Here is a 20739-nt window from a genome sequence, read left to right as displayed (position 1 = left end):
TGCTCCCAAGTAAATATGCTTGGGACTTCACCCATGGCTGGCTTTGGACTCTTGTTCCTCTAGCATTACAATAGTTTACAATTTTGCAAACTATTTGGCATTGTTTCTTAAAGCCCGGTCAGTTGTTCTGGGTTTCTTTTCCACTCAGCTGCTTTACATCTGGAAAATTTTACCTCTTCCTTATCCACCATTGCTTATTATATGCCAGGGCTTGCAGACCATCTCAGTATCACTTCAGCTTTGGACCATGGCAACAACAATTTTTTCTCCAAAGCAAACATGGTGCTTCAGAATTTTGTTTCCCACATCACAATGGCGAACAGAATCTCTCCATGCTTATGGATTAACTACTCCGACAGTTAATCATGACAAAGAGCCAACACAGTCATCCTCTGAGAGATCTTACTGTATGATGACACCTGGGATTTCTTTTAGTCTCCTCAGAGAGAGACGTAGGTTTGACATGTCTGAGACCAGTTGTAGGATGCCAAGTTATCTGGACAACCCAGTTTACAACCACCGTGCGTTGGAGAGTGGTCACAGGACATTGCGGTATCTGGATCTCCATGCTAACAATGCCATTCGATCAGCAACTAGTCATGGGATTTCATCATATCTGAGCAACCAACCACACAACAACCGCAGGTTGGAGATGAGTCATGGGATAACTTCGTATCTGAACAACCAAGCATTCAACAGTGGAAGGTAAAGGGGCAGTGAACAGTGACTCAAACACATATCGAGAAATCTCTAGGGAACAGGGGCCCATGCAGGGCCGGCCCTACCATTAGGCAGAGCGAGGCAGTTGCTTCAGGCAGCAGATGCTGAGAGGCAGCAGCAGGGTGTTGGAGGAAAGAACTGTGTGCCAAGCAACCTGCTCTGTGCTCCCTAAATTAGCCTGCTGTTCTAAGGTGTGGTGGAGGATGCAGTCCCATTGCCAGCACTGAACACAGATTCATTGGACAGTCCAAGCGCTTTTTGGACGTGGAATGGGAGGGGTGCCATCTTGTCCTTTGCATCAGGCAGCAAAATGTCTTGGGTCGTTCCTTGGCCCATGGGTCCTACTTTACAGTCCTCTGTTGGAAGGTGTCCCCTCTTTGAGGGCTGTCCAGTCTAAATCTAGCTCAAACATTAAGAACCATAAGAAGGGAGAGCAACAGAGGCCTTGAAGTTGCCTGCCAGCAGTGTTACAACCTCAACACCTTACACAGGCACAGGCCTCTAATATGGGTTTCAGTGGCATCTCAGGATACACTACATTGGATTTGGTGGGGCTTAATCTGTCTGATTCTCTCTCTCTCTCTCTCTCTATATATATATATATATATATATATATATATACACACACACACACACACACACACACACACATGCATACAGTTTAGGGCAGTGTGTGTGGTTCTCTCCCTTTAATTCTCACAACCTCCTTGTGAGGTAGGTTCAGCTGAGAGATGTCCCTGGCACAAGGTCACCCAGTAAGCTTTGTGGCTGAGTGAGGATTCATACTCAGACCTTCCCACCCCTAATCCAACACTATAACCACTATTCCACATTAGCGATGAATAAACAAGCAAAAGATTGGATTGCACAACTCTGTTCTTTCATTGCTGCTGTGGCATAGCTTCTGAGCGGTCTGGTGCAGCTGCCTTCTCAAAGGTCTGGACTCATGCCACACTAACCATCAGTGTAAATAGGATTCCAAGCAGTCTGGCCACTGATATGGCACCATTTACACACATCGTCATGCTTAGGGAAGATTTTCAGAAGTACACACATATTTAGCAGGGAAGGGAGCCTAATTGGGGAGCGGGGGGACTCAAAACAGCCCTGATGCTCAGTGGACAAAGAAGGCTAAGTGTCTGTTGAGTGGGGGAATAAAAAAACTGGGGGCAGAGAGGGGAAGGGGGAATGGCGTACCCTGGAAGAGGGCATGGCTGGCTGAAATCCTGAACAGGAACATCCCTGCTGCAACATTTTGTTGCAGTTCCCACGTGTTGCCCAACTTTATGAAGGTTACCGGTGCAGTGTGAGATTGGTCAGCATGGAAATTGCTCTCATGCCTAGGAATAGGCAAATGAGCTATTTTTGAGCTTGTCAAGGCTCTCCTTTTCCCACCCCAATGCTCATTTCACCTTATTCTCACTCACAAATGCGAGCACGTGATTTTTTTGTGCTGGTTCTGATTTTTGTTTTGATTTTCTGAGGCTGCTTCTCTTCTATTGTTGTCCTGCTGCTGTTATATTGTGATTTTTGACTGCTGCTTTTCTTGGGATTTATTGCTGCCCTTTCTTGCTTTAGACTTGCTAGTGTTTGTAATGTGGGTTGGCTTGCCGTCATTTTGGTTTGGGTTCTCTTTTATTTTGTTTGGAATGCTTTAATGGTTTTTGCGGGTCGGCTTCGGATGTTTGGCACCCTAACAACATTATTAAAAGATAATTAAAAACTGAAAAGCAGGAGATCCTTCTTAATGGAAGAGGTAGAGGAGGGAAAGGCGGCCGTGATCCACGAGAGCATTGCAGAAGTGCTGCTTCACCAGCATGGAGCTCCACCAATAGTGTGGCAGTTATTCATATATTAATTAATTTATTAGTCCATTGCATTTATATATCACCCAACTGGCAGATGCCCTCAGTGCAGTTTACAAGCATTAACCCCATTGCAAAAAAATAGCAACCACAATAAGAAATACAAAAATGAAAATATTAAAAATATTAAAGAACCAGCAGGAATGTAAATAACCAGAGCAACAGGTTTGTAGTTAAATGCCTCTTGGGAGAGGAAGGCTTTGACCTGGCATCTAAATGTATACAGTGAAGACACCAGATAGATCTCCTTAGGAAGGGTGTTCCAAAGACAGGGGGCCACTACAGAGAAGGTTCTTTCCCTGGCAGCAACCCATCAAACCATTTTTCTCAATGGCACCAGAGAAGAGCCTTGGAAGATGATCTTAGCAATCAGGCAGGAACATATAGGAGAAGGTAGACGGCTGATGGAAAGTTAGGCCAGCGTAGATATACTGCCAGTAGGGATGTACAGATTTTGTTAAATCCATTCTGTCTGTGTTTCTCAGATTGTCAGGCCTTTTTCATTTGATAGTCCACTCATTGATGGAAACAGGGGTTGTGTATGAGAATTCCGTTCATTTCCAGATGTGCACTTGCACTAATGCACACTTGCAAATGAATGAAATTGCTCAAATCCCCCAGAATGAAAAACTGGTCTGCAGTTGCGCAAATTCCCCTCAGAACGAAAAACTGGTCCGCAGTTGCGCAAATCCCCCAGAACGAAAAAATGGTCCGCAGTTGCGCAAATCCCCCAGAACGAAAAAATGGTCCGCAGTTGCGCAAATCCCCCTCAGTACGAAAAACTGGTCTGCAGTTGCGCAAATCCTCCTCAGAATGAAAAACTGGTCTGGGATCTGTGTAATTCAGAAAAGGCGGTGTGGTGTGGAATCCGCAAGTGCAACTGATAGAAATCCAAACTCATTTGGATCTGTTGCAGATTTCTCTGACATCCCTACCTGCTGGTGGTGTTTCACTGGTGGTAGGGTGGAGTAGGGTCATTCCAGGGCTTGTTGAGGTAGATTTGGGATGGGGGGGTTGGATCTACAGGATCCAAAGCCCCCTCATTCCACCAACACACCCTGATAAAGGGGGATAAAATATCCCAGCCCTGGGTCTGGTGTACTGATTTTCCCACCCATTGGTGTAATTGGGAGGAAAATTATTTAAAAAGGACCAAAGGGAGGGAGGAAAAGCCTGCCCCCCAACTTCCACCCTGGCTGGTTTGAGCCATCATGGTTTAGGAAGTGTCAGTTAATTTGCTATGGATTAGGGATGTCCAGTTCTTTTTTGACTTGATGGAGTTCCGCGGTGTGTATGGCTTGATTTGCATTTGTGAGCTGAGCTGCAGGCTGTTCCCTGAACCCTGGGAACTTTTTTTGTGGATTTTTTGTGCAGGTTCCACAGATTTCTGTGCACTTCGTGCAAATTATGGACAAATTGATGCAAATTGCAGAACCTTCAAGGGGAAATGTGCAAAATGGCCAGAAAATCTGCGAACCGGCCTGACTCATTGCAAATCGAGTTGGACACCAGAGAGGGAACCAAAACAAAATCCAGGGGGATGAAGCTAGGAAAACTAATCGAACTCCACTCCCCAAACAGATTTCTCTGACATCTCTACTATGGATGCTCCTGCCCCCATTTCCCTAGGATTATTCTATTAACTTCATGAAATGATGGAGTCTTGCTACAGCGGAAGGAAGTAGCCTTGCCGTATTCACCCCATTAAAAAAGAAAGGAAGAATAGATATGCTCTCCTCCACTGGGACACTACAGCCAGGGACACTAAAATATGATGATTTTCAAAGGCTGAAAAATAATGGAGACCAATGCGGAAGTGTATCGGTCATGACCGGCAGCGTCACAGGCACTGTACAATAGGAGCCTGTAACGCTTGCACAATTAATTTTTCACACAGCACAATTGCAACTACAGTGGAGGGTGCTAGCTGGGGAAAGGACCGCATCTCCCCTCTGGATTAAATGCAGAACATTGAAAGCTGGGAAATTTCAATAAACGTGCAAAGGGAGTGCCTAGGTCACTCGCCGCGAATGGGAAAAACAGTCTGTGCATTGCACAAAATGAGAGTCTAGGGGTGCAGAAACTGAGTCCTGGGGTTCCAGGCCGGCCCTCTGTAGTTCCCCATAAGGCCCCATCCCCTTCCCCTACAATATCCCCTTTCTCCTAGCCACCAATTGTTTAAGGGTTTCCCAGCTTTTGAGCAGTGTTCCCGTCATTCTAAAAGGTTGAAATACCTCTCCAAAGGCTTAGTTACCAACAGCAAGAACTTTAAGCTACAAAGTGTGGGTATTTTGGCCCACCCCTTTTGCCTTTGGCCACACCCCCTTTGCCCTTGGGCCTGCCCACCACTGGAATGCAGCCTCCAAAAGCTTCTCTGAAGTGGAATTCAGCTCTCGGGCTGAAAGAGGTTCTGCACCCCTGGTCTATAGAAAGGCTCATAATGTCATTGAAATATTCAAGGTGAGCTTTCAAAGTACAGGTGTCGCATTCAAAAAATCCCATTCCTGTATTTTAAAGACAACATCTCCATTGTTCTTATGTTTCTTGCCCTTTTGTTAACATTCTGATCTGCTAAAATAGCTGTTTCTTCCTCGTAGGGCCTACTACCCGTTCCGAGACGGACCAGTCACTGGCTCCCCAAGAAGCCATAGGGTACCCTTCTATAAGGACAACTGTGATACAGAGATGAGAAGGTAAAGATGGGGTTCTTAATAGGCTCGGGTAGGGGCAGTGGAGGCTGGTGGCTCCGATTTTGGTGGGGCTGTGAATCCATTCTGGGTTTCAGTTGGAACCAGCCAGAACTCTAAAGGGCTATTCGAGGTGCTGAACATTAACCCCCCAATAGGTTCAGCAACTTTGAATAGCTCCTTTAGAGGTCTGGTTGGTTCTGACTGAAACCCGGAATGGATTCGCAGCCCCACTGAAATTGATTCCATCAGCCTCCAGTGAGATTATTTGTTTTTATGTTACCCGCCTAAGCCTTAAGATCGTTGTCATAGAGCTTCCTCCAAAGAGCTCAAGGCAGTTTACATAGCCCCCCCCCCCCCCCCCCGTTATCCTCACAACTACCTGGCGAGGTAAGTTAGAGTAAAGAGACGATGTCTAGCCCAAGGTATATTCTGGGTGCCTCTTCTAGAATTCTATCAGAAACCATCCTGCAGATGGCGCTAGAGTGAATCATCCATTCATTTGTTTATTTGTAATAGGGACGCATGATATATTCTTTGCAGTTTATTTTTGACCAGAATTAAATTAACCCAAGTATGCGCCTCATGGAACCAAACACTGACCCGAATGTAATCTACGGTTGAAGTCCATATGTTTCTGAGCTTGTGATGTGATTTGTGGAACAACGGTTGTTTAAAAAATGCCTGCATTTGAAGAATGTGTATAGAAGAATGCATCCTTTTGAAAAATGAGCATGAACATGCTTCAGTCATTGGGAGAAAAATGTGTATAGAAGAATGCATCCTTTTGAAAAATGAGCATGAACATGCTTCAGTCATTGGGAGAAAAATGTGTATAGAAGAATGCATCCTTTTGAAAAATGAGCATGAACATGCTTCAGTCATTGGGAGAAAAATGTGTATAGAAGAATGCATCCTTTTGAAAAATGAGCATGAACATGCTTCAGTCATTGGGAGAAAAATGTGTACATTTCAAAAATGCTCACAGCTGATGGCACACATTTGGAAAAATGTGCACTAAGATGCACTCGAATTTTTGTGCAAAAAGATAAACTCACTAAGAGATATGGACACAAATTCAAAAACATATGATGAACTATCACCGTGATCAATAACCATAGTGTCTCACTAAGTAAATACAAGATAAGAATATAAAATGATAACGACCTAGTCCAACAGCTTAATACAGAACAGGAGTGAGAATAAAGCCTACCACAGAAATAAAAATATGTCTCATACACAGAACTATCTTGGTCTACCATGGAAAGCTAGCAGGTCAGAGAGAGGGGTTTAGCCTAGCCTAGGCTTTTCCGTGATGCGCTAGTTTTCTACACGCAGGGAGTTGGTTACACAACAAAGCATTCAACCTACAGTTACAAATGGTACAATTCCAGGAGTCCAGGAATGGTTTGCTTGTATATGTAGTCCTGTGCCTTTTGCTACTAGGGAGAGGGAAATCTGTCAGTTTCACTTTCACCCACATTCAGTTCAAAAAACAAACTCGAGTTCTTTCCATCCTGTTTATGACAACATTAGTGAATTTTGGTGAGTTCTTATCGAAAGTGAACTCAAAAAATTCTCATCCATCTGCACAACATCCCAGCATGGAGAGGACCATATTCTACTTGCTTACCATGTAGCTTAGCTGTTCAAGATGAAGAAGCAGAGTCAGCCCTGGTTAGGACATGGATGGGGCACTGCCTGGGAATCAGGCTTCCTGCACTGAGCACGGGGTTGGACTCGATGGTCTTATAGGCCCCTGCCAACCCTATGATTCTATGATCTATGATCCATGAACCTGTCAGAAAATAGAGGTGGTGACCCTAATTCAGTGCCACAGACTGAATGTACAGGGGTCCCAACCCAGGCTTTTAAACTCAAGTTCTTTCCATCCCGTTTATGAAGAAATGTGTGAATTCTTGTAAGCTCTTATGAAAAAAACCAAACCAACACCCATTGCCTCTAGCTGGGACCTTGGTTAGTATCCAATGTTAGTCCTACATAAAGTAGACCCATTGAAATGAATGGGACTTAAGTTAATCCTGACTAACTTAAGCCTCATTCATTTCAATAGGCCTATTCTGTGTAGGACTAACATAGCTACTGGATAGCTACTCTAGTAACCTCACAATTATACTATTGTAATGTGCTTAATTAAGATTAATATTGTAATCTCACCAGGTGAGGTAATAGCATCTAAGTGGGCCTTCTTGGTCGTGGTATCCACCCTCCAGAACACTCTCCCACATATGGTTCGAGAGGCAAAAACTGTGGCACCTCGAAATTGTATTTGCTCACACAGACTTTGCCTGACCTGTAAGGGACTATGACGCTGCCCATTTTATTGTTGCTTGGTTGTGATGTTTTTAATTTTTAAAAATTGTATATTGCTTCTACATTGTATTATATATGTCTTTTACTTTGAACTGCTTAGAGGTTTTATTATATTAAGAAGTACAGGAGTATAAATACATAAAAAATAAAAAACAAAATAAAATAAATAAAAACAAGTCATGCTCAACTACAGCAGGGCACTCCCAGATAGCATGAAGGAAAACCTGTCTGAATGCCTGATCTTTAATGCGCATCCCTCTTCACCACGTTTCTCTTGCCAGGAATTTGAGGGGTTTGGATGAGAGGACCGCAGCTCTTTCCTCTCAGCTTAAGAATACCTCAGCCTCTGGCTATGACTCAGACCCCACCACATCAAGGTAAAGAATGGCAAAGCAAACAGGCTCTTTTTCATTGCCATGGTTCTCGATGCATGAATCATCGCACAGTCCATGAATAAATGCAGTGACCATTACAGGCAGTGTGTGGTTGTCAGAATTCTTGTTCTAACTCTTGTTCTAAGGAGCTCAAGACAGCTTACACATGTCTCCTTCCTCATTTTATCCTCACAACACCCCTGTGTGGTAGGTAAGGTTGAGAGAGGGTGGCAGGGGGGTAGTGCAGAGTCACCCACAACTGACCTCACCCATGGCCAATGACACGCATGCTGGCTATACCCTCCACCAGCTACACATTTAGCAGCAGTGTGGAGGAGCCCTACATGTGCAGGGCCTCTCCACCCTATAAAATACGGGTGTTGAACTTCAGGCCTATGGGCCAAATCTGGCCCACCCGGGGTCCTGGTTTGACCTTCCAGGCTTCCCAGATGGCCCCGCCCTTCCCCTGGCTCCACCCCCTTTCCCCCAACCACTGATCATTTGGTTTCCCAGCTTTTGTGCGGTTTAGTTCCTGGCAGTAAGAGCTCTACACTCAAATATGTGGATATTTTATATTGTTTTATGTTGTACTTTGTGGTAGGGATGGGCGAAACCCCTGATATCTGGGGGGGGGGGTGTCCATTGCAGGGAAATCTGGGCCACTTGGGGGCCCATAGATTTCCCCGGAGCCCTGGCACAGCCGCCGAAGTTTGCGGGGCAGCTCTCCGGCTTTCAAAAAGGAGTGATAGCAGAAATATTACAGCTGTAAAGCACTTACTTTACATACATTTACAGCTGTAATTTTCCCGCGATAGGCTAATGGTGGCTGCTATTAGCCTCTCGCTCCTTTTCAAAAGCTGGACAGCTGCGGGAACAGTTAAGGACCTGGAGGTGAGTGGTGCCAGTCCGTTGCGGACTCCGCAGGTCGGATTCTTTGGGATCCAGCCTCATTTGAGTCCACGGTGGATTTATCGGGCTATTGGGTGGTATAGAAATGAAATTAATTAATTAAATAAATATTTTTTACTATCTTTGCCCCACCCCTTTTGCCTTCCACCCCACCCACCACTGGAATGTGGCCTCCCAGAGCTTCTCTGAAATGGGCTAAAAGAAGTTCAACACTCCTGCTAAACATGCACATGCATTCGGCCCCTTGCCTCTGCTGCCAAACACCTGCACGGAGGGTGTATGCATCACATTACCCCTGCTGTCCCCATACATACTTTCAAACCATGGGGGGGTGAACCCGTGAACCCGCCCACCCTCCAGTGAGCTTCATGACTGAGTTAGGAACCTGAACCTGGGTCCGCTGGCTCCTAGCCTGACACGCTCAGGGTGCAATCCTATGCACGTTTGGCTGGCTGGGGCATGCTGGGAGCTGTAGGCCATTTCTCTGTCTAAGCATGCATAGAATTGTGCGTTAAGCGTAAAATCCAATGTAAGCCCTACTTAGAGAAGAGCTACTGAAATCAATGAGACTTAAATTAGTCTTGACTAATTTAAGTCCCATTCATTTCATTGGGTCTATTCTAAGTAAGGCTTACGTTGGATTTTACCCTAAGCCAGAGCTGGGGAACCTGGTGCTCTCCAGATGTTGCTGGACTACGACTCCCATCAGCCTCAGCCAGCATGACCAATGGCCATGATGGGAGCTGTAGTCCAGCAACATCTGAAAGCCTGAAGGTTCTCCATCCCTGCTCTAAGCACTACCCCACCATGGCTTTAGTTTCTGGACTGTTTAATCTGAAGCAAATTTCTCTCTTGCTTTTTCCATACTTCTGTAGCAAAGGCCTCCTCTTTGTGAAGGAGTCCATCAACAGCACTGAGTTTTCCTCCTCGCCACGTTACAACAGGTAAGGGAACAAAGATGTGGAAGGGATCTCTGCGGTACATAAACTCATGCCATTGTTATCTATATATGAATCCATGTGCAAGATGGTGTTTATTTTGATTTATCTCTGCAGGGCTCTGTTCTGCTGCTGATGTGGTCATTTTGGCACCAGAAAAATTATGGCTCCATATACGCAGAAGGTCCTCAAAACAGCTCTCTAAACTTGTTGAAGTAGTGCTGCCTTCCCAAACCTCAATCCCTGCAGACGTTTTGGACAACTCCCAGCATTTCTCACCATTGGCCATGTGGCTAGGGCTGATGGGAGTTGAAGTCCAAAACATCTGTTGGGCACCAGATTGGGAAAGACCGATGTAGTGGATGAGAAAGGGCATGGATACAGGGAGGGTGAAGTAAAGAATTGCTCATGAGATCTAACATCCTATGAGTGACTACACATCCTCATGGGAAATCGGTAAAGGTCTCTGACTTTCTCTGGTTGTTTTCACATTTTCATTTTCCCTTCAGTTGCCATCCTTTGTTCCCTCACTTTTTATAGAGGATTCATACACTATCAGTGTGTGGACAGTAGTGGATAGAGTGTTGGACTCGGACTCGGGAGATCTGGGTTCTAGTCCCCACTTGGGCCATGAAGCTCACCGGGTGATTTTCGGCCAATCACTGGCTCTCAGCCTAACCTACCTCACAGGGTTGTTGTGAAGAAGAGGAGGATCATGTACAATGCCTTGAGTTCCTTGGAGGAAAAAGGGTGGGATAAAAATTTCAGCCCATCACAATCCAGTGTTTCCTGTGTTGCTCTCCCATGTTCTCTCAGACCTGGTTTTTATTTCTTTGTGTGGAATAAAATGGAAGTGCAGCTCCAGCCTATCCTGTGTTAACAGGCAAAATGCTATTGAGGCTTTTCGGGGTGCCTCTGCCTTTAATTAAGTTTCCTGCTTGCCTGTCCTTGCCCATTTTCTTGCTTCTTGTTGATCACGGCTGGGAGATCGGTGATGAATTAAGCCTCTCTTAATTGCCTTATATTGCAATCCTATGCATGTTTACTCAGACGTAAGTCCAATATAGTCCAGTGGGACTTAATTCCAGGTACGTGATAGGATTGCAGCCTTAATGGCACTTTCTGCCCATACGGAGAGTGAGGGGTGCAGCTGTAATTACTGATTTCCTTTTCTGTATAGTGAAATAGCGGGAATGGAAAACTGACACTGGAGCAATTTAGAGGGGCTGTTCATGGGCATTTAGTAATCCCACTGCTGTGCGCAACAGGATGTAGTAAAATGGGCAGAACGTGCTGCCAGGAAACTTTTAATTAATGTTGGAGGGGACCTTTGCTGAATAGGACTATATTTGTGAGTAATGCTTATAGAAGGGCATTGTTGGATAATATAGCATTGGATTAAATGTTGTGTGGGACCTCCATTTTAATTCAGCTTCCAGCTAATTATAGAAAGGCAATTCCTCAGAAGCATTAAAAGACTCCTGAGTGTGGAAGCAACCTCTGTCACATCTGCCTATATTTCTCAGCAATGCTCCTTCCGATTTGGTAATGTAATGTTTGAGTTTTTATAGTATTTCCCCTGTATGCAGTAACAATCTTGCCTTCTCTCTTTTTTCCCCCAGTCGCAGCCTGGCTGATCTGTCTGAACTCGAGAAATCAAGTTACAACAGTGGCAGTTATCTGAATAGCACCCCCCCTAAAAGGTAGGACAATTTGTCACCCTTGGTGGCTGCTTTATGTTTCTACAAGAAGAAGCTTGGGCAGTGCTGGAATTGAGGAGAAGCTGGGACCATGGTGTAAAATTTTCTTGCAGCACCTTAACTCATGGCTTCCTCCTTCTCTATCTCTTCAGGCCCTCCGAAGACATCTGCACTTATTGTGGCCGTGAAATCCGTAACTGTGCAAAGATAACCATTGAGAACCTTAAAATCTGCTGCCATGAATACTGCTTCCGGGTAAATGCCCTCTTTTGCTAAATGTTGCATGCAAACAACTCAAAAGCAAGGGAAAGTTGGGAGGGGAAAATTAGTTCCAGTAATATTATCCATTTCCTGGTTGAATAATTAGTTGTAATAGTCAGACCTGGCCCTACCATGAGGCACAGTGAGGCAGCTGCCTCAGGCAGCAGATGCTGGGAGGGGCATTGGTGAGGTGTTAGAGGACAGAGCATTATGAGCCACGTGGCCAGTCCTGTGCCCCCTTAAGCTAGTCTGCTGCCCTCGGGAGAGCACTGTGCCATCACCGGAGTCAAAATAATATTAATCTGTCAGTCTGATCAGCTTCTGTACCTGGCATGGGAGGCATCATCTTATCTGTTGCCTCAGGCAGCAATATCTGTTGTGTCAGCCCTGGCAATCGTATCAAGTACTTTGATCTCTATGTGGGCACCCCAAATCTGGCACAAAAAGGCTGGTATTGATTACACTACAGAATTCACTATCCTGGCAATCTTTGCTTTATAAGAAAACTAGGAAGCTGCCTTATACCAAGCCAGATGATTCGTCCATCTAGCCCAGTACTGACTACTGTGATTGGTGGCAGCTTTCCAGGGACTTCTGTAGAGGTCTTTCCCCATGCTACTTGATTTTTTAACTGGAGAAGCCATTCCAAGACCTTAGGGCTGCAAAGCTAAGCTTGAAAAGGCAAGTACAGAAATTCAGCCTCCAAACAATCTGTGATGGTGGTGGTGATGATGATAAAGCAAGTTTCTAGACCTTAAGTTGAGAAGAACTTGAATGTTCAGTGAAATCTCAGGAATCAGAGAATTGCCAGCAGGACATCCAGTGATTACGGGGTGGAGGAGAGACTTCACATGTAGTATAGCTTTGTGCCCTTCCCCCATGGTCATCAGATGAAAAAAATATATGCAAAACAAATATGCAATGCTTTACCATTTCCATGGTTTATTCAGTTTTCAGAATTCTGCTTCTCTTGGTAGCACATTTGTTCTTTGTTAAGTTCTGAAAATACACAACCTGGGTAATAATTCGGTGAAAATTAATATTAAATGGTGGGGGGTTCCTCCCACCCCAAACCTTTCAGAACAAATGTTCTTTGTGTGTGGCTGCGTAAACCTACATTGATTGGATTTTTTTCTCCAAAATCAATTTTTGAAAATAATTTCAAGTACCCCCAGAAATACACAAGGCCAAAGCATGCAGGACATGTGAGGTACAGGGAGTACGGGGAATAGGTACCATTTACTGGGGCCCAGAGATCCACGAGGCCAGTGCAGGCTGCATTCCAATGACCATGCAGCGGGAAAAAAAATGTTGATTATGCTTGAGGTTATTCACCAAAACGTATTTCCCAGTATCTGTGTACCGATGGTCCAGATCTTGTGAGATTTGCTGGAGCCAATCTGAAGCAGTGTTAGAGCAGAACAGCCAGTGTGGTGTAGTGGCATGCGTGTTGGACTGGGAGCTGGGAGATCCGGGTTCTAGTCCCCACTCGGCCATGGAAGCTCACTGGGTGATTTTGGGCCAGTCACACACTCTCAGCCCAACCTACCTCACAGGGTTGTTGTTGTGAAGATAAAATGGAGAGGGGGAGGAGGATAATGTAAGCTGCCTTGAGTTCCTTGCAAGAGGAAAAAAGTCGGGATATAAATGCAATAATAATAATAAAAAAAAGAACAGGCAACATTCTGATCAGTGAGCTGCTGGTACGGGCCCTTCTCTAGAAGAGAGAGAGAAAGTGCTAGCGCAGACCTGTAGTTTGCGGGACAGAGAGATTTGTGCTTCCCTATGTGACATTCTGGGCAAGTTCGCGTGATCGCAGGGTGGTGAATAAGCCACGGTGGCTTATTAGCCACCCTGTGTGTGCCAGTCACATGCTGGAGGGATTTGCACAATTAGCCTCAGTAGTGGCCAGGGAGGCTTGTTGGCGTGTGTAACAGCCCATGGGCTGTTTTAGGCATATTTTCTCCTCTGTAATTGTATGAACTTAGTTGCTCTCTCAAGAACTACCAGTCCCATAGTTCCTTGTGCATAGGCAGGTGGGAGGGACAACTGGTAGGAGCGACAAAGCATTATAACCATCAGGGATATTGATCCCAGGGGCAGTGGGAACGACTGCTGCTGGTAGGACTTATAGGCCCCAAATCTCTCTCTCTCTGTCTCTCTCTCTCTCTGTCTCTCTCTCTCTCTCTCTCTCACACACACACACACACACACACACACACAGTCAATTCTGAACTTGCAAGAGAAATTGCCTTTGGGGAGTGAATTCATGATGTTCCAAATGAAAATGGCCAGAAAAATAAAGCTTTACAATGAATTGGTCCGTTTATAAAATGTTTGCAGCCACATTGGTTAATTAGAATGTTTTTAAAAATCAGAACAAAACAGGGCAATACCCTTATTAGGACCAACCAAGAAGTTACAAAAGAGTCAGCAAGCTTTGTGAGAGTCTTCTTCAGGCTGGATAATACATTAAACAAAAACAGACCCCAAAGTGTGTGTGTGTGTGTGGGGGGGGAGTATTTGGGGGCATGGTAGAAATGTAGAAAATGTAGTTTCAGAATTAAAATAGAAACTTGGCTTTTGCAATTCCTGAGATTATATGTATGGGATGGGGTCATGGTATGTGTGTTACCAGTATGTGCTCCATTACAAGTTTGTATTTCCCCACCACCCATTACGCTTGGGCCCTGGAGACATACTCTCTGTCCAACAGAGATGCTGTGGAGAAATGATTCCTTTTGTCTTTTACAACCCTACCAGTGACTGTGTGTGTTCTGGCTAAATAAACTGCGGTGGTATATTACTCTGGCACCGTATGGTTCTGGCACAATAAATTGCACCTGCCCCTCTTTCTCTATCCACAGTGTGGGATTTGCCACAAGCCAATGGGAGATCTCCTGGATAAAATCTTCATTCACCGGGACATTGTCCATTGTGATAAGTGCTACGAGAAGCTCTTCTAGGTGAGTGAGACCTTTTCTGCAAGGAAGTAAACTGGGTTGGGGGTCATGGAGGAGAAATATGGAGGTGGTAGAATCATAGAGTAGTAGGGTTGGAAGGGGCCTATAAGACCATCGAGTCCAACCCGCTGCTCAGTGTACAGACTAAGTTCTGGATCAGACATGTTGCAGGATAGCCATGATTGCATGACCAAAATATCTGTCTGTCTGTCTAATCTATCTATCTACATATACATGCGCTCAGTGGAGGCTGGCGGTTCCGATTTCAGTGGGTCTGTGACTCCATTCTGGGTTTCAGTCAGTACCAGCCAGAACTCTAAAGGAGCTATACAAGGTGCTAAACCCTCCCCCAAAATAGGTTCAGCAGCTTGGGTAGCTCCTTTAGAGTTCTGACTGAAACCTGGAATGGATTCGCCACCACACCGAAATCGGAGCCACCAGCCTCCACTGCATGCATGTGCATGCACACAATGGCATCTTAAAAAAAGGAAAGAAAAGAGGACATGCATCACCAGGAAAGAGGCCAAAAGAGTACACAGATTTGAATAATATTTGCATCCAGGCCCAGCATCGGTGGTCGACATGAGCAGGCAGCTGCTCAGGGTGCAGTGGGTCAGAAGGGAGTCCTCACTCCTCCTCTTGGTCGGCCCCACTAGTGAAAGGATGGCCAAGTGTGCAGGCCCCGTGGCACTTCATTTTAAAAGAGAGGAAAAATACTTATATTTTGAGTAGCAGCACTTTGAACCAAGTGCTGCCTTGGGAGCTCTGGGAACTCTGGCTTGGGAGCGGGAACTTGGCCGGTAAGAGCACAGGAGCGACGTAAAGGCCACCCTGCGCCCTCATTGGCTGAGTTTGCCCCAAAGGCAGCATCTGACTAGTTCAGGGCCTACTGAAATCTAGCCCCACCCTGGTTGCATATGCTCATGTATACGTATAAATGCAGATTTAGAAGTAATGTTGTTGTTGTTGTTGTTGTTCAGTCGTTCAGTCGTGTCCGACTCTTCGTGACCCCATGGACCATAGCACGCCAGGCCTTCCTGTCCTGCGCTCTCTCCCGGAGCGTGCTCAAGTTCATATTCATTGCATCCGTGATGCTATCTAGCCATCTCATCCTCTGCCGTCCCCTTCTCCTTTTGCCTTCCGTCTTTCCCAGCATCAGGGTCTTTTCCAGGGAGTTTTCTCTTCGCATTAGGTGGCCAAAATATTGGAGCTTCAGCTTCATTATCTGTCCTTCCAATGAGCACTCAGGGTTGATTTCCTTTAGGATGGACTGATTTGACCTCCTTGCAGTCCAGGGGACTCGTAAGAGTCTTCTCCAGCACCACAGTTCGAAAGCATCGATTCTTCGGCGCTCAGCCTTCCTTATAGTCCAGCTGTCACAGCCATACATTACTACTGGGAAAACCATAGCTTTGATTAGACGGACCTTTGTCGGCAAGGTGATGTCTCTGCTTCTTACTATGCTGTCTAGGTTGGCCATAGCTTTCCTCCCAAGGAGCAAGCGTCTTTTAATTTCATGGCTACAGTCACCGTCTGCGGTGATCTTGGAGCCCAAGAAAGTAAAATCTGTCACTGCTTCCATTTCTTCCCCTTCTATATGCCAGGAAGTGATGGGGCCAGATGACATGATCTTAGTTTTTTTAATGTTGAGTTTCAAACCAGCTTTTGCACTCTCCTCTTTCACCCTCAACAAGAGGCTCTTGAGATCCTCTTCGCTTTCTGCCATTAGGGTGGTATCGTCTGCATATCGGAGGTTGTTGATAATTCTCCCGGCAATCTTAATTCCGACCTCTGATTCATCCAACCCGGCATTTCTCATGATGTACTCTGCATATAAGTTAAATAAGCAGGGTGACAATATGCAGCCTTGTCGTACTCCTTTCCCAATTTTGAACCACTCGGTTGTTCCATGTCTGGTTCTTACTGTTGCTTCTTGACCCTCGTACAGGTTTCTCAGGAGACAGGTAAGGTGGTCTGGTACTCCCATCACTTTAAGAATTTGCCACAGTTTGTTGTGATCCACACAATCAAATGCTTTAGCGTAGTCAATGAAGCACAAAAAGACGTTTTTCTGGAATTCTCTTGCTTTCTCCATGATGCAGCGAATGTTGGCGATTTGATCTCTAGTTCCTCTGCCTCTTCGAAACCCAGCTTGTACTTCCGGTAGTTCTCGGTTCGCATACTGCTGAAGCCTAGCTTGTAGGATTTTGAGCATCACCTTGCTGGCATGTGAAATGAGCGCAATTGTGCGGTAGTTTGAACACTCTTTGGCGTTGCCCTTCTTTGGAATTGGAATGTAAACTGACCTTTTCCAGTCTTGTGGCCACTGTTGAGTGTTCCAGATTTGTTGGCATATTGAATGCAGCACTTTAACAGCATCATCTTTTAGGATTTTAAATAGCTCGGCTGGAATACTGTCATTTCCGCTAGCTTTGTTGTTACTAATGCTTCCTAAGGCCCACTTGACTTCACTCTCTAGGATGTCCGGCTCAAGTTCAGTGACCGCACTATCATGGCTATCAGGGACATTCAGATCTTTCCTGTATAGTTCTTCTGTGTATTCTTGCCACCTCTTCTTAATCTCATCTGCTTCTGTTAGGTCCCTGCCTTCTTTGTCCTTTATCATGCCCGTCTTTGCACAAAACGTTCCCTTGAGATCTCCAATTTTCTTGAAGAGATCTCTCGTCTTTCCCATTCTGTTGTTTTCCTCGATTTCTTTGCATTGTTCATTTAAGAAGGCCTTCTTGTCTCTCCTTGCTATTCTCTGGAACTCTGCATTCAGTTGGGTATATCTTCCCCTTTCTCCCTTGCTTTTCGCTTCCCTTCTTTCGTGAGCTACTTGTAAAGCCTCATCAGACAACCACTTGGCTTTCTTGCATTTCTTTTTCTTTGGGACGGATTTCGTTGCTGCCTCCTGAACAATGTTACGGACCTCCGTCCATAGTTCCTCAGGCACTCTGTCTATCAGGTCTAATCCCTGAAATCTATTCCTCACCTCCACTGTATATTCATCAGGGATATGATTTAGGTCATACCTGAACGGTTTAGTGGTTTTCCCGACGTTCTTCAATTTAAGCCGAAATTTTGCAAGAAGCAGCTCATGATCTGAGCCACAGTCAGCTCCAGGTCTTGTTTTTACTGACTGTATGGAGCTTCTCCATCTTTGGCTGCAAAGGACATAATCAATCTGATTTCGATATTGACCATCTGGTGACGTCCATGTGTAGAGTTGCCTCTTGTGCTGTTGGAAAAGAGTGTTTGCTATGATCAGCATGTTCTCTTGGCAAAACTCTATTAGCTTTTGTCCTGCTTCATTTTGTACACCAAGGCCATGCCTGCCTGTTATTCCGGTGATTTCTTGACTTCCTACTTTAGCATTCCAATCCCCTATGATGAAGAGGACATCTTTTTTTGGTGTTAGTTCTAGAAGGTGTTGTAGGTCTTCATAGAACCGATCAACCTCAGCTTCTTCAGCCTCAGTGGTTGGGGCATAGACTTGAATTACTGTGATGTTGAATGGTTTGCCTTGGATTTGTACTGAGATCATTCTATCATTTTTAAGATTGTACCCCAGTACTGCTTTTCCCACCCTTTTGTTGACTATGAGTGCTACTCCATTTCTTCTAAGGGATTCTTGCCCACAATAGTAGATATGATGGTCACCTGAATTAAATTCGCCCATGCCTGTCCATTTGAGTTCGCTGATTCCCAAGATGTCAATGTTCAATCTTGCCATCTCATGTTTGACCACCTCCAGCTTACCTTGATTCATTGATCTGACATTCCAGGTTCCTAAACAATATTGTTCTTTACAGCATCGGATTTTCTTTTCACCGCCAGACACATACACAGCTGAGTGTCCTTTCGGGTTTGGCCCAGCCGCTTCACTCTTTCTGGCGCTACTTGGAAATACCCTCTGCTCTTCCCCAGTAGCATATTGGACACCTTCCGACCTGAGGGGCTCATCTTCCGGCGTCATATCTTTTAGCCTTGTGATACGTTCCATGGGGTTTTCTTGGCAAGAATACTGGAGTGGGTTGCCATTTCCTTCTCCAGTGGACCACATTTTGTCAGAACTCTCTGCCATGACCTGTCCGTCTTGGGTGGCCCTGCACGGCATAGCTTATGGCTTCACTGAGTTACGCAAGCCCCTTCGCCACAACAAGGCAGTGATCATCATTAAATTGAAATACAATATATTTTAGCATGGTGGTAAACACTATGAGCAAGCAGGACATGGAATAATGGGCTCAGGTTATAGGAGGCCAGATTCTGGCTGAACATCAGGAGAAACTTCCTGACTGTTAGCGCAATACAAGAATGGAACCAATTACCTGGGGCGGTGGGCGGCTCCCCCACACTGGAGGCATTCAAGACGGGGCTGGACAGCCATCTGTCAGGGATGCTCTGACTTGGATTCCTGCATCGAGCAGGGGTTGGACTCGATGGTCTTGCAGGCCCCTTCCAACCCTACTATTCTGTGATTCTAAGTGACCTGTCTGCCTGCGCAATCTGCCATCCAGGTGCTAACTGTGGCTGGGCAAAGGCCCCTGTTGCTCTCCTTTCTTAGGGTTATTTTTAAAGGCAGTTAGACAGGGCAGCCCTTCAGATAGAGGACTGTCCTTTGTAAAGTAGGATCGAGTGGCACCTTAATACACACATACACACACACTATATTAAACCGCTGATGTTTTGCTCCTTCTGGCAAAAAATAGATTCAGGAGGGGGCAATATGGAACAGAGCAGCTTAGGAGAGCCGGGAGAGGGTGCTTCAACCTTACCCTGTCCACGTCTTTCCCATACAACCTTTACCCTGCCTTTGCCTCCCAGCTGCTTCTTCCCCTTGAAGGTTTCCAAATATGTGTTTGCGAGGTTAAACACTCATTTCAAACTACATGGGGAAATAATCAGCTATGTGTGTGTAGTTGCAGTATAAATGTGGTGGGTGAAAGGTTAAGCACACCCCGGCTACTTCTCCACTCCAAATTCCCCCCCCCCTACACACACACACTCTTACACTTCTTTTTCCTGAGAAGCAGCAGCCATCAGGGTTTTAATGCATGCATTTATGGGCAGTGACGTTTGCTTCTGAGCTGTGAACCAGAAATTACATTTTTAGCTTTTTCCTGCCACATCCTACATTTATTTATTTAATGTACAGTATTTATTGGGTGCCCTATAAGGCCGTTAAGGCTGCAGTCGTGTACCCTCAGGAGGACTTACCTCTGAGTAGAGACGTATAAGATTGCAATGTAAGTAGGCGTAGGCATGCCACTGCTCTTTCAGCAGCAACCCTCCCATCTGCAATAAAGGCATAATACTGGTCTACTTTACAGAGTCGTTGTAAGGATGTCAGGGTTCCCCTTGTGGCCTGGACCCCCTGAGCAACTCTTTAAGGATCTCTTGCCTCCTTAAGAGTCCCACCTTCTTTCTTTTACCTTCTCCTTTCCAATAATGTGGGGTTTAGGCTGTAGATGTGGGGTGATTGGCACTTCAGACACTTGGGTGTTGTTAACCACAATAGTTTACTGGTAAATTAAAGCAAGCAAATTATAACTAAAGGTATTTACGGAATAGAGATGAGTGATACAAAAAGCATTAAAAGAAAATAAAAGTTGCAAAACACAAGTTCCTTTACCCTAGCTGTACTTAAGATGCCTCCAGAATGCTTCTTCCTGCGCTGTCTTCTGACTCTGCTCCTGCTGGCTCTCTCACTCTCTTTTTATACCCTCCTCCCTCAAAACAAAAGTACTGTTTCAAGTGTGAATAAATTAAACAACCGGGGAAATGAAAATGAAACTTAACCAGGGAAATGAAACTCAGGGATACCCTTTCCCAGCAGAAAAACCCAGGCCTCTAAGCCTGACCATTTTTCCCTTTGGCTCTGTAGGCCTCAAACTTTCACAAAAGGCAACTGCAATAATGAATCTACAGTGCTTTGAACACTCATAAAGTGTTACATAAATAAATGCTAATAATATGCTGCTG

General features: G+C 45.2%; 1 protein-coding gene across 8 annotated transcripts in view; it reads left to right on the top strand.

Moving 5' to 3' along the window:
* ZNF185 (zinc finger protein 185 with LIM domain) overlaps nucleotides 1-20739 on the top strand; it is an 88825-nt gene that overhangs the window by 64334 nt on the left and 3752 nt on the right. For 7 of the 8 annotated variants that reach the window (XM_084813332.1, XM_084813335.1, XM_084813339.1 and 4 more), the window contains 6 exons: nucleotides 5183-5278; nucleotides 7888-7983; nucleotides 9765-9833; nucleotides 11450-11530; nucleotides 11680-11782; nucleotides 14656-14754. In XM_084813332.1, the coding sequence (XP_084669458.1) occupies nucleotides 5183-5278; nucleotides 7888-7983; nucleotides 9765-9833; nucleotides 11450-11530; nucleotides 11680-11782; nucleotides 14656-14754 (544 nt within the window). The remainder of the gene's footprint in view (nucleotides 1-5182; nucleotides 5279-7887; nucleotides 7984-9764; nucleotides 9834-11449; nucleotides 11531-11679; nucleotides 11783-14655; nucleotides 14755-20739) is intronic. The other variant, XM_084813337.1, reaches the window with a different exon arrangement.

The sequence above is a fragment of the Heloderma suspectum genome, chromosome 9 (genome assembly GCF_057233095.1).
Source record: "Heloderma suspectum isolate Gila_16-S chromosome 9, 16-S_ref, whole genome shotgun sequence".
In the NCBI taxonomy this organism is placed as follows: domain Eukaryota; kingdom Metazoa; phylum Chordata; class Lepidosauria; order Squamata; family Helodermatidae; genus Heloderma; species Heloderma suspectum.
This window is presented reverse-complemented; position numbering and strand designations above follow the sequence as displayed.